Source organism: Microplitis mediator, chromosome 9 (assembly GCF_029852145.1).
Source record: "Microplitis mediator isolate UGA2020A chromosome 9, iyMicMedi2.1, whole genome shotgun sequence".
Lineage (NCBI taxonomy): Eukaryota > Metazoa > Arthropoda > Insecta > Hymenoptera > Braconidae > Microplitis > Microplitis mediator.
The window spans coordinates 12,463,843-12,478,735 of record NC_079977.1 but is presented as its reverse complement, the minus strand read 5'-3'; the positions used below and the strand labels follow the sequence as shown (position 1 = coordinate 12,478,735).

Below are 14,893 nucleotides of genomic sequence, written 5' to 3'. Positions count from 1 at the left end.
ATCCCCGAGATCTTTACGAATATGTTTAGTATGACGTACAATGAACGCTAAGCAAAGTCTTTAGCGAGACAGAGCAAGTGAAATAAAAAATTTTAAAATAATGTGTATATCTATATTAGGGTGGTCCTTATTTTGGACATATTTGAATTTTTATGCTCCCAGAGGCTTATGTGGTTCGAAATAAATAAAAAAAAATATCCTCAAAGTTTCAGGTTTCTATCTCAATTTTAACCCGTGCCGCACAGCGATGTAAGTTTCCCATTTAAATAACACAGGGTTTTTGGCATTGAACAATTAATTTTTTATTCCGACTAAAGTAATTGTTCGAAAAATTTGAAACTCTGTAGACTTTATCCTTATATTACCAGCTGCTCCTCAGAATTTTTACAGATTTTCAGCTACTATAAATTTGGGGGTACAGCATGATGAAAAAAAAGAAAAAAATTATTTTTTTTATTTTTAGCTAAAATTTTTTCAAATAACATATGAAATCACTCTGCATCCTTATCAGAAGTTTTTACTTTTTTTCATTCTCGCACCTAAGTGGGTGAACGGTATATATTTGTTGCACTAATACAGTAATCAGGAACTTTGCATTAGTGTGCAGTAAAGTGTTCCTTAAAAGAATTTTTTGAATTTATTACGAGCACTTCACAAACGGCTTCAATTACGACAGAAAAAAATTCCCTCAAAAAGTTTGAGCTCTTAATTCCAACGGGACCACGTGCCGCAAATTTTGTTTTTGTGATTTTTCAAGCTTATTATATTTATTTATAGAAGAGATCTATTTTATTAATAATTTATTATAGTTAGAAAATTGTAAATAAATAATGATTTCGATATTATAATACACAAAACTATCAACCTTTTGTTTATTATTTATACATCAAAACAAATAATAATTTTAGAGGTGAGCAGCTCATTTAAGCAAATATTGAAAGAAATTCAATTTATTGATAATATTTATTGAATGTTAAACTAAGGCATTATATGATTAGTGGCATAGATATACCGATTTCAGACATCAATTGAATGCATTATGTATTTATAAAAAAGACACAAAGTCAAAAGACATAAAGAATAAAATTTCTTGAAAAAATCACAAAACAAATTTTGCGGTAACTCTTCCCGTTAGAATTAAGAGCTTAAACTTCAAGGGAATTTTTTCTGTTGTAATTGAAACTATTTTGAGAGGTAATCGTAATAAATTCGAAAAATCTTTTTAAGATACATTCTACTGCTCATCAACGCACTATTGTCTCATTTAGCGAAGTGCGTTTTAATTTTTTTTAAATATTCGTTTGGTCATATGAAAAACTCGTCCAAAGCTCCTGATTACTGTATTAGTGCAGCGCAGATATGCCGCTCACCCACTTGGGTGCGAGAATGAAAAAAGTAAGAACTTCTACATTTTTTTTCATTTATTTTGAACCACATAAGCCTCTGGGAGCATGAAAATTCGAAAATGTCCAAAATAAGGACCACCCTAATCTATATATTTGTCTTTTTGAAATTGCTGTTATTCTGGTAAAACATAATTCAATTAGTTTTCAAATTTCTTTTTTTAATCTGGGTTGCTCACCATATAATTAAAAATCTGCAATTTTTTTTGTCTAATTTCCAAAAGCTTTATTTTTAATAAAATCATTATTTTTCATTAATAATTCTTTCTATAAAAAGAGAAAAGATAAAACAAAATATACGAATATATTCTATGTTGTAATTGTGTGTTTTGTTTCTCTTCTGTGACAAATCGAACTTTTTTAAATTAAATAAATAGTGTGTAACTTGAAGTTTACTGTTGCGTCGTTGCCCAACTTATTCATTATTCTTTTTATTTTTTTTTAAATCTCAAAGCATGTCTTCGATTGGTCAATTTAGATTTTAAATAACTCAAACACTATTGAGAATTTTGAAAAATGGCTAAGGAACTTTATGCTCAGAATCGGCTCCTCTATTCAAATTCTCCCGCTGTGAAGGTAATTCTGAATCACCCTGTATAAATGAGTTATTTATATATACAATGCTTTTTTCTGACTCGTATTGGTCGTAAATTTTACAGTAAAATAGAAACATCAAATTTTTGACATCTGTATGTAAAGATATCAATAAGTCAAAAATTTATATAAAAATTATTTCAGAAATAATGATAAAATTATTTGTCCAGTTATTGATAATCCGCAATATCAATAATAATAGAGGTAGCAATGAAAAAATAAATCATAAATAATTTTAAATAATGAATGTTTACTCATACAATCGAATATTTTATTGAGTCGACTATTGATTGAGAAAATAACGCAAATTGTCACGAACTTTTGAGAAAGGATTTCTAAGCAACTATTTGATTTGTCTTGTATAATAAATTGCAGCAACTATGACGCTATTAATGTTTAAACTTATAACTGTGTAAGACAGTTTTTCTGTATATATTACTATATAATATATTTTTGTCCTATAATCTCTTGAAGTATTATTAATAAGTTGTTCATTTTGATTATTTATCGTATGTTTATTACTAATCTTTATTAATTTTTTTTTATCATAGTGCTTTAGTTATGTGTAAAAATAATCTTATGGAATATCATATTTATACATCAAATTTATGAAAAAAATAAAACGAGTCTTATCCATTGTAAAATAAGTCTTTATATTATTTCATACATATTAATTCTCATATCATAATAAATAAATATAATTTAACTTTTTTTATCAATATATTAATCTTTGAACTAGTGTGATAGGGCCAAGTAGCGTAACAATAATTATAGTATAAAGAGTAATATAAAATAACATTTAGTCTTCATCATTTGCATTCATTCTTGCATTTTCATCAAAACGTCCATACTTTGCTTTTATAGCCGTGGCACATGATCTTCGTGGCGTTGTATTATTACGTTGATTACGTTTAAGGCTATCACGTAACGATTGCGTGCCTGCTTCTATGGCTGCAGTCATGTGTTTACTAAATTCGTCTGACATTAATCGTTTATCATCTTGACACTCATGAATTGCTTCAAAAAAGACATTAGATATTTTTGAATCGAATAAACCACGCATTTCTGGCCGGTTCTTCAAGTTGTGAGAGGTCCATTGCAATTTTTTAAAAATACTTAATGAAAATGTGTGATAATAAAATTTGCGAATACAGTCCTTGCAATTTGATGAACCAGCTTCTTTTTCAGCTAAATATTGTCGTAACTGATTCTGACTCTCTTGATTATCATCGTCATTTTCATAAGCATCATACTCATCGAGTGAAGTAATAGGAAAACCTGGAGGACGTGGGTTATGATTTCTAATGTTATCATTCCTTGGGGCGTTGGCAATCATTGGTTCCCTCTGTCGTAACATGTTCTCCAGATTATCCATTCTTTCATTTTGCTTCTCGTCAATCTTTCTTAAGCTTGTCACTATTAAATTTTCAATAGGTTGATATTGATAATTGTTATCGTCTTTTGGCGATGTTCCAGGCTTCGTCTGTTGAGGTTTTGCTTTACCATTATCACTATTAAGTTGTTGAAATGCTAAATTGCCAGCATTTTTCTGATTATTTTTGAATACATGTACAGGAAGAGGTGGTTCTTGAATCACATTCGTTCTTATTGGAATAAATTTTTTGGTTAGTATGACACTATCGGATTTATGCGTTACCGGTTTTGTTTTAGAATTATTATCATGTTGGATACTAGAGCTATGATTGTCATTTATGTGTAAATGCTGATCCACTTTTTTTTTGTAAGATCAGTCGAGTCTTCTTTCGTTCTTTCTGCAGTTCTCGGCAGTAATTCATTGACTGGATCTTCGGTTTGTAAGATGTTAATTTCTTCCGTCATTCCGTCAAACAAGTCTATCATGGATGCATGCATTTCATAATTTTGTTGTTCTTCAGTTCTTTCATGGCTGCTTGATTCATCCTCCAGATCATCATCAGTTGCATCACAATCCTCCAGATCATCATCAGTTGTTGCATCATCAGGATTTTGCTCTTTCTCGCTACTCGATGACTGAAATCTTTTTGGCTTTTTGACACTTCTGCCAGATCTTGTTGCTCTTAGTACCGACTGAGATTGGCTCATATTTAGTATCTGTAAAATTTAAATGTACATACATATGAATATCATTAATTAAAATTTCATTTTAAACAACAACAATACAGTTTAAAAATATACTTTAAAAATTTTGAATCTACTGTTGATATTGTTCTGTTATATATGGAAGATATTGTAAAGTGAAAGTTCAAACTTTCTTCTCAGACATTTAATTTGATAATTTCTAGACAACTGCTTAATTTCAATATTAAAGTAATAAACGTATTATTTTACATCACATTATTTGTAAACTATGCAGAACTTATAATAAAAATAATAACAATTGTAGTAAAATTTTTTTTCAATAATACAGTGAGGTTAGTTTTTATTTTTCACTACAAGCAAGATCCTATTTAAGTATATTATTCTATATATTCGATTTACGAAATAAATTTGTAAAATTCATTACTTACTAATCGTAATTTTTCCAAATAATAAATTGATAATGCTTTTTTATCCGATATTTGATCTCCGTATAACTTCGTTGATATAAAAAACGGCACGCAGATCTACGAAGATTTATTCCATTTTTTCCTGAGATACGAGAAATCGTCAACATAAACAACTCATAAATAATATTTCAGATAATTATAAGACAAAAACATATTGTGTATTAATACACACACAAGCAATCTTACAAAATTATAAGTTTAAACATTTCAACAAATTGATTTAGAAACTCTTAATAATTATCATATGTCTGAACAATATTATGTGTCGTTGACAGTGCAGCACTGGTCGTTGAATATCAACACTGTACACATCGCAGCTCACAGAGTGTAAATAAACTAAATAACCTGAAAAAGAACAGTTTTGTTATTTGTGAGGACAGAAAAATTCCAGAGAAATTGCAGCATATAAGTCAATTTTTTAATATATAGCAAGTAGTTTTTAAAATTACAATATTTATTAACTAATCATTGAGAAAGAGGAAAGTGTGGATTCAGGGCAATTGTTTCGAAATTAAGAAATCACTTGAAATAATAAATATCTAATCTATAGATTTCGGTAATTACCATATCTCGGTTAACATTTTTTTCAATTATACAATTAGTTAATAAAATCTTTGATGTTAAATTTCAGGAGATGTCTACTTGTGAATGGGATCGCTTAAAAAAAGATTTAGCACATTGCTTTGTCGAAAATAATATTAATACTGTTCAAGGTAACAGTATATTAAAAATCCTTGCGACTCATAATTGTTTTGAAAAATTTCCTAAAGACATCCGTACATTATTAAATACTCCACAAGCTCCTATTACATTAATTACCATAGAACGACGCGAATACGTACATATTGGTTTATCTAAGTCATTAATAGAATTGTTATCAAGTGTTTGTAATGTTCCTCTTCAATTGATACTTGATATTAGCACTGACGGCGCTGTAGCTGATAATCACAGTACCAAGTCATATTGGCCGATTCAGATAAGAGTAATTAATTTGCCTAATACACTTCTAATAATAATCGGATTGTATCTGGGAAAGGAAAAACCTTCCGATTCTAGTAAATTATTCCAATATGTAACTGAAGAATTTCAAGCAATAAAAGAAACTGGTGGAATAAATTTCCGAAATAAATTGATTGCAGTGAAATTTAATTGTTTTATTGGAGACGCCCCGGCCAGAGCCTATGTTTTAAAACATGTCGGACATACTTCATACAATGCTTGCTCCAAATGTAAAGTACTTGGGCAGTATAGCTATCGTCGTATGTGTTTATTAGGAACTAATCATTGTCTACGAACCAATGAAGAATATAATTTACGTACTGATAAGAAACATCATAGACCAGGTCAAAGTCCATTATCAGTTTTAAAAATTAATCCTGTATCACACGTACCGTTTGACTACATACATTTAGTGCTGTTAGGTGTAATGAAAAAATTATTTCACGCCTGGATAGAGGGGAAATTTTCTGAGTTCCAGAAATTAAATGCAGAGCAGATAGAAGAATTAGACCGAAGGTCGAAATCTCTTAACGAATGGTGTCCATCGGAATTTGCTCGTCGACCTGATGCACTATCATCTTTTGCAAAATACAAAGCAACGCAGTTACGCCAATTTCTCTTGTATGCAGGTCCCTGTGTTTTGTTAAATATATTACCAGATTATGTGTACACGCATTTTTTATTGTTACATACTTCGATGCGAATTCTGGCTACATCATCACCAACTGATGTTCAATTAATATACGCTAAACTTGCATTAAATTTATTTGTAAATAAAGCTCCTGAAATCTATGGAAAAGATTTTATGAGCTTCACTGTTCAGTCACGAGCTTAATCATTTTGAAAAGCTTCGTGTACTTTCGCTACGTACGGGAGCAGCCGAACTCGCTACTGACTTGAATGTCAGAATAGTGCCGGGTCATTCGCTATCTGGGCCCGACACCTGCAATTTCTTACTCATGACCGTGCCATGTTGGCATGAGAACCCGCTACCAGCTGGCCAATCAGAGAAATTGGCGGCTAACTATTTCCTGTTGGCGCGCTTTTAAGCCAATGGGAAAATTCGTTACTGCAGCCATGCTGCCACGTCACCACCGAGCAGCCACGAAGGAAGAAGACGACGTCTATTTCTAATCTCCATCGATCAGTACAAACTCAGCTATCCATCCAACCGCTTCGCTCAAAATAGTATATCTCTAGTGTGATCTAAGTCTGAACCGCTTCGCTAAATCTCTGTTTAAATATTCTCAATAGTTAGCTAGTATATCAAGGCTACTAATTATTGAGTATACATTGAATTGTTGCTCGCGTCTTATTAATTATAAATTAATTGTCGCGTCATTAACCGCTACCGACCACGTGTCGGATTTATACGCGTATTCGTTTACAGTCGCATTCGCTATCGCGTATCTTGTAGTTGCATTCGTTATTTTTCTCATAGTTTTAGTGTATATATTGTTTAATAAAGATCTATTCTTTTATCTGTAATTTGTGTTAATTGTTAGTTATTGAATTAACCACACCTACACCAGAATCCCACAGAGCATTCGCTCATTTTACATTCACCATTCATGGCTTGATACATCTTGTCGATGATGTAAAACAATTAGGGCCTATAGATTCACATTCAGCATTTTATTATAAAAATAACATGCCGGAGATACATAAAAGTGTACGAACTCATTATCACCCACTTCAACAATTTTTAAGGCGCACGCAAGAAAAAAATATGTATCATAAAACAAGAAATATAAGAAACAGTAATCTAATCCGTGCATATGCACCTCATACTAAAGGACCACTTCTATCGGGTTTCATAGAAGAATGTCTTCAGTACATGAAAATAACATCAAAAAATTGGCTATTGTCAACAGAGCAAAAAAACCAGATTTGGTTACTGAAAGACTATTCAGTTTGTCTAGTAGAAAACATTATCCTCGTTAACAGTATTTATCACTTACTTGTACGCAGATACAATAAAATAGAAAAGATGTACAAGTACAATCCCGGGAAAAAATGATCAGACCTGATCAGACATGAACAGTCATGAGTCTTCAGGCCTGATCAGACATGAAAAATGACCATGCCTGACCAGGCCTGATCAGGCATGTTCAGGTCTGATCAGGTATGTTCATGTCTGTTCATGCCCATCCGGGTAAAAAAATTATATATAAAAAATGGCTCTATATAATTATATATAATTATGTATAACTATATTCAATTATACATGTATATAATTATTGCTATAAAAATAAAAAAAATAAAAAATTCGGGCGTGTGCAGGATTTGAACCGTGGACCTTGCGCTCGAAAGTATAACTTGCTAACCACTGACCTAAGAGATTTAGTTGAAAAGTAAGTTTCGTATGAACTTCAAGTAATAAAAATCTTATACGTGATAGATTCTTGGTCAACAAAATTTTAGATCTATGAGCAGACATAAACAGCCATGAACAGACATGAACATATATGACCAGGCATGAACAGGCATGGACAGGTATGATCAGGCCTGAGCGTATTTAACGCTTCAGACATGAACAGGCATAAACAGACATGATCAGGCCTAAACAGGCATGATCAGACCTGACTGTATTTAACGCTTCAGACATGAACAGACATGACCAGGCATGGACACGTATGATCAGGCCTGACTGTATTTAACACTTTAGACAGAAACAGACATGACCAGGCATGAACCGGCATGGACAGGTATGAACAGGCATGATCAGGCCTGAGTGTATTCAACGCTTCAGACATGAACAGGCATGGACAGGTATGATCATTTTTTCCCGGGCCACCAGATTTATCGAAATTGATCAAATAGCTTAAGAGATATAGAATGACAAAAATTAATTTTTTCTATTTAAATTCGAGTGTAGATCTTTGGAATTAATTGACTAATTTTAATTTGTCTGATTACGGCGTATGAGAAAGTTCTCTAAAGAGAACTATAGAGAAGCCATGGCTGTTATAAGCCCGTATATAATCATACATAAGTCTGTATATGATCAGATCTATTTATATATAAGTCTATACATAATTAGATCTGTTCAGACATGGCTAATATAAATTCATGTATAGTCGTGCATAAGTTTATATATGATTGGATCTGATCAGATATGACTGATATGAACTTATATGTAGTTATATATGTCTATATATGATTAAATCTGATCAGACTTTATTGATATGAAACCAATAAATATTTAATTATGTGTATAGTTCCAATACAATGTATATATATATATATATATATATATATATATATATATATATATATATATACATTGTATTGGAATTTAATATATATCTATATATATATATCTTAAATAATATGACAACTTTTTAATATCAAAGTTATTAAATTTTTATTCTGTCAACTATCAATCAAACTTGAATCCCCAATACTTAAAAAATGTTCCAAGGTTTCGGCAGCAATTTAAAAGTATAAAGTATCAATTTGATTATTTGAGTTCAGTAATGCCATAAACTTCTCTTAATTATAAGTGTAGAACAGACTAGAGGATCAGAGTACAATCCATCGATAACCAATGTTAAACAGCATCGGCATGGGACATTAATTGAACGGGTGACCTCGTAGTAAAATAGTAGTCAACGGATAATAATTTTTTTTTTTTATTATTTAATTTTAGCCAACATTTATATTGATAAAGGCAATAAATCCTAATTAAATTACTTAATTATTAATTTACAGATATTCTAAATGAGATTCTAAAAATGACTATATTCGTTCATGCATGGTTATATATAATCATATCTGTTCATATATAAACAGATCAAGTTATGTATGATCAGACCTGGCCAATTTTTGGATCTGATCATATATAGACAATTATGCATGATCATAGATGAGTAGACAAAATCTTTTTTCATCGGGTAGTGTTTTCAAAAAAGGACTGACATCAATGTCGGCGATAGTATATGTGAAATAGTTATTTTAAATTTAATATTTAAAATCTCATTTTACGTATGGAATCATTTTATACCAATTACAAGTAATTGTGCAAAGTGTTAATATTGCCCAGTTCAGTATAATACTAAAAAAACAACGTCATCATTAAGGTACCACGTGAAAAATAAACATCCTGACAAATTTCAATCAGTCATTCCGATTGACGAGTCATATTCTAGTTCTGAATAAGTCAATTTTTTTTTACCGATTACTTTTATGCTAACTTCGTTTAAACTTTTTTTTATAATAAAAGAACATATCTTATAACTGTAATTTTAATTTTAGTAATTGTAATTAATTAATTCAAAATTCATATTTAGAGTCAACGATGAGTCCGATCCCGAATTGTCTGAGGTACCAAAAAAATGTCAGAAAATATCTACCAAGAAACATTACTGCCGTGTTGTAAATATTTATTAGTATTTCTTGCTTTTTTTTTAATTAATATGAAATATAAAATCTAAAATATGTGATGAGTTTATTAATTATATAATGTCAATATTAATTATAAAGTTTTAAAATATTTATTTTTTTTTCAGAATCCCAAATCTGAAGCAATCACCGGATCAATTGTAAAAATGATAGCAGTTAACATGCTGCCGTTATCATTTGGAGAAGGTTCTGGATTTTTGCAGTTTCTTTGAACTGTTTGCCCAGATTATACTATGCCAAATAAAATGGTTGTACAAAATCGTTTACAAGGCATTTATGATTCTGTACGCAATAAAATTCTTACGTCTCTTAACCGTTTCCCAACTGTCGCTATCACAACTGATGCTTGGTCATCACGTAGTAATATTCCATTCATCACGATCACAGCACATGCTATTGATGACTCATGAAATTTACGTTCTTCCCGGGAAAAAATGTTCAGGCCTGATCAGACATGAGCAGGCATGAGTCTTCAGGCCTGATCAGACATGAAAAATGACCATGCCTGATCAGGCATGTTCAGGTCTGATCAGGTCTGTTCATGCCTGTTCATGTCCATTCTGGTAAAACAATTATATATAAAAATGGTCCTATATAATTATATATAATTATGCATAACTATATACAATTATATATAATTATTTCTATAAAAATGAAAAAAAAAATAAAAATCATGGGAGTGTCTAGGATTCGAACCGTGGACCTTGCGCTTGAAAGTTCGCCTCGTTACCTGTTGACCTAAGAGATTGAGTTGAAAAATAGGTCTCGTACGAACTTCAAGTACTGAAAGTCTTAAGACTCATGCCTGTTCATGTCTGATCAGGTCTGATCCTTTTTTCCCGGGTTATACGTGATAGATTCTTGGTCAAAAAAATTTTATATCTATGAACAGACATGAACAGACATGACCAGGCATGGGCAGGTATGATCAGTCCTGAGCGTAGTTAACGCTTCAGACATGAACAACCATGACCAGCCATGAACAGACATGATCAGGCATGATCAGACCTGACTGTATTTAACGCTTCCGACATGAACAGCCATGAACAGACATGATCAGACCTGACTGTATTTAACGCTTCAGACATGAACAGACATGACCAGGCATGGACACGTATGATCAGGCCTGACTGTATTTAACACTTTAGACAGAAACAGACATGAACATGCATGAACAGACATGGACAGGCATGGACAGGTATGATTAGGCCTGAACGCATATAACGCTTCAAACATGAACAGACATGGTCAGGCATGAACAGACATGAACAGCCATGAACAGGCCTGAGTGTATTTAACGCCTCAGACATGAACAGGCATGGACAGGTATGATCAGGCCTGATCATGTCTAATTTCAGGCCTGATTATACGTGAACAGGCATGATCAGGTCTAATTTCAGGCCTGATCATACATGAACAGGCATGGTCAGGCCTGATCATTTTTTCCCGGGATATTCCATCACAACCATACACTGATTTTTTCAAATGCTCGGACTTGATGCCTGAATTAATTTTAGTCCCTTTTACTTCGGTGCTGCAAAAGTGTTACCAAATGCCAGCTGTTAATTTTGGTCATTTACTTGAAGATGATATGCAATATATTGTAACATTACTACATGAGAATTAAGAAATTACAGGAAATAACTTATATGAATGTCTATATTATTTTTAAATAAACTATAATTATATTAAACTTTACACAATTACATCAAATTTAGGAATTAAATAGTATATCGCTATAGGCTGTATGATTCCTTTAATATAATTATGTCATATTAATTTTTAAATGACGGAGTGACATTTGGTCATCAATAGTACAAACTGTATTTTTTTAGGTAGATTTTTTTAAAAATCTAACTATTGTATTTGTCCTCATGGTCGATTTTTCAAGGGATTTCGTCGTAAACTATCATAATTAGTTGAGTAGAGTTCAAAAATACCATTCGTTAAAAAATTTATATATGTATGTATATATATATATATAAATACATATATATATATATATATATATATATATATATATATATATATATATATATATATATATATATATATATATATATATATATATGTAATATAACGGACTTTTGAGGATACGGTTGCGTCTACAATTCTTATCCGATCTTAATGAAATTTTTCACACTCATTCCATGTGTAATTACCACGGTTAAGTTCGAAGATGGGCCGAATCGGTCGATTAGTTTAGAAGTTATGGCTGTTTGAAATTTTTACGATTTTTCGAAAAAATCAGTTTTTAATCACTTTTAAAGTCCATATAACTTTAAAACTAAAATTCATAGAGAATTTCTGTAAAAAGTATTTTAAAGCTTGACTAATAAGCTTTAATTTATGACCTTAAACGTTACATTTTGACCATCTCTTCCAATAATATGATAGATTTAAAAATTTTAATGGAATCAAAAAATGTCGAAAATATGGTTTTCATTCCACATAACTTATGCTTGTCCCATTATAATCCAGTTTCGTCAGCTGTATTTTATTTTGCACAAAATAACCTGTAAATTTCACCGCTATTTTGTATTTTAAAAGTAGTTCTTTTATTATTTATGATGTATCAAATGTACCCTAATCTCTATGATTATCACTGGTCTTGTCATTACGATAGCACCCACCCGGGAAAAAAAGATTTTATATGATCATATATAAACATATATGTTCATATACAATTTATATATGATCATATAAGAAATATATAAAAATTATATATGATTACATAAAAGCTTATATGATCTTATAAAGTTCTTATAAGAATTAATATACTCTCGTGAGGACTTTATAAAAGTCGATATGACTTTATATAAAGTTATATATATTTTTATAAAAGTACTAGATAAAGTTTTATATGCTTATATATAATTATATATGGTCATATAAAAGTTCATATGATCTTATGAAAATCTTATAAGAATTTATATAGTTTTATAAGGATTTTATAAAAATTGATGTGATTTTATATAAACCCGAGAAAAAGTTCTTATAGAATCATACATAAACATATATGTTTATATATGATTATATGAAAGCTTACATAATCTTATAAAATTCTTATAAAGATTCATATGATCTTATAAGAATTTTATAACAATTGATGTGATTTTATATAAAGTTATATATAACTTTATAACAATACCAGGTAAAGTTTCATATGCTTATATATAATCATATATGATCATATAAAAGCTCATAACGATCTTATAAAATTCTTATAAGAATTTATATAATTTTATAAGGATTTTATAATAGTTGATATGATTTTTTATAAAGTTATATATGAGTTTATAACATTACCAGATAAAATGTTATACATTATATGCAGTCATATATGATTATATAAGAACTCATATGATTTTATAAAATTCTCATAATAATTCGTATAATCCTATAAAATTTTTATGAAATTCGATGTAACTTCATATAAAGTTATATATAACATTGTGAAATTACAAGAGCACGTTTTATATGATTATACAAAATCATGTATGATCATATGAAATCTTATATGACCTTATAAAATTCTTTTACGAATTCAGATAATTAATGAAAATTGATGTGATTTTATATGAATTTATAAATAAATTTGTTTAAGTACAAAAGAGTGTAATACGGTTATATAAAACAATATATGATTATATAAAAGTTTATATAGTTTTATGATTCTTATATATAAATTTCTATGGTCTTATAAGCAGGTTATTTTAAAGAAATTTATAATTTTATATAAAACACTAATGTGATAAAATTTGATCATATTTGGTGCATTATTGATGTAGGATGTATCAATTTGATCATTCGATTCAAGTAATGCTATAGATTGTCAAATACTTATAAGGGTAAAGCAGACTAGAGAACCAGACGGCAATCAAGAGATCATCAAAGCTGAGCAGCATTGAGGCAGAACATTAATTGGATGGATGACCCCTTGGCAAAATAGCAGTTAACCGATAGATGTTTTTTTTTTTTGTTTTTGTTCATGCATGATTATATATCATCAAATCCTGCCAATTTCGAGATCTAATCATATAAAATTTATTGTATATATGATTAGGTAAAATCATTTTTTACCGGGTATATCTAACTTTATATGATTATATAAGATTTTATATGATTATATAAGATTTTATGATTATATAAGATTTTATAAAGTCATATAAGTTTTTATAGGACCAATTTCATTATAAAACTTTATATGATTTTATATGAGTCACTTTTATATGATTTATATATGATCATATAAGAACTTTTTTTCCCGGGCACAGTTCTTATCGGATCTTAATGAAATTTTTTACACTTATTCTATAGCAGATTATCTTGATCAAATTCGAAGATGAGCTAAATCAGTCAATTAGTTTTGAAGTAATAGTTGTTTGAAATTTTCACGATTTTTCGAAAAAATCAGTTTTTATTCACTGTTGAAGTTCATATAACATTAAAACTAAAACTGATAGACAATTTTAGTAAAAAGTAAAATAAAGCTTGTTTAGTAAGCTTTAATATCTAACCTTAAACTTTATGTTTTGACTATTTCTTCCAATAATTTGATGGCCTTGAAAATTTTAATGGAATCAACAAATGTTGCAAATATGGTGTTCATTCTACATAACTTATGCATTTCCCATTATATTACAATTTGGTCAGTTGAATTTTATTGTGAACAAAATAACCTGTAAATTTCCGAATATTTTATATTTTAAAAGTATTTCTTTAATTATTTATGATGTATCAAATGTACCTCTAATCCCTATGATTATCACTGGTCTTGCCATCGTAATAGCGATTACAATTATGATCTCATATTAATTAAATTTTCTATACTTTGTTTACGTGAAGGTTAGTTTTATACATTACCTATATAATGTTTTGTCAAATCAACTATCTGAAGTTCTCTATCGAAAATAGTCGTTGTCTTTTTTTACCCTCACTCTAAGA

The 14,893-nt window shown here is 29.8% G+C and overlaps 2 protein-coding genes across 2 annotated transcripts in view; one reads left to right on the top strand and one right to left on the bottom strand.

Moving 5' to 3' along the window:
• The window catches only part of LOC130674842 (myoneurin-like), a 230,982-nt gene extending 220,877 nt beyond the window's left edge, over positions 1-10,105 (top strand). The window contains exon 7 of the mRNA XM_057480264.1: positions 10,054-10,105. Coding sequence (XP_057336247.1) covers positions 10,054-10,090 — 37 coding nt within the window. The 3' untranslated portion in view covers positions 10,091-10,105. The remainder of the gene's footprint in view (positions 1-10,053) is intronic.
• LOC130674847 (uncharacterized) lies at positions 2,751-4,829 on the bottom strand. The gene is made up of 2 exons (XM_057480278.1): positions 4,505-4,829; positions 2,751-4,088 (listed from the first exon to the last, which is right to left on the bottom strand). Exon 2 carries the CDS (start codon positions 3,370-3,372, stop codon positions 2,797-2,799), a length of 576 nt encoding a protein of 191 aa, XP_057336261.1. The 5' UTR covers positions 3,373-4,088; positions 4,505-4,829; the 3' UTR covers positions 2,751-2,796.
• Positions 10,106-14,893: the final 4,788 nt, after the last annotated feature.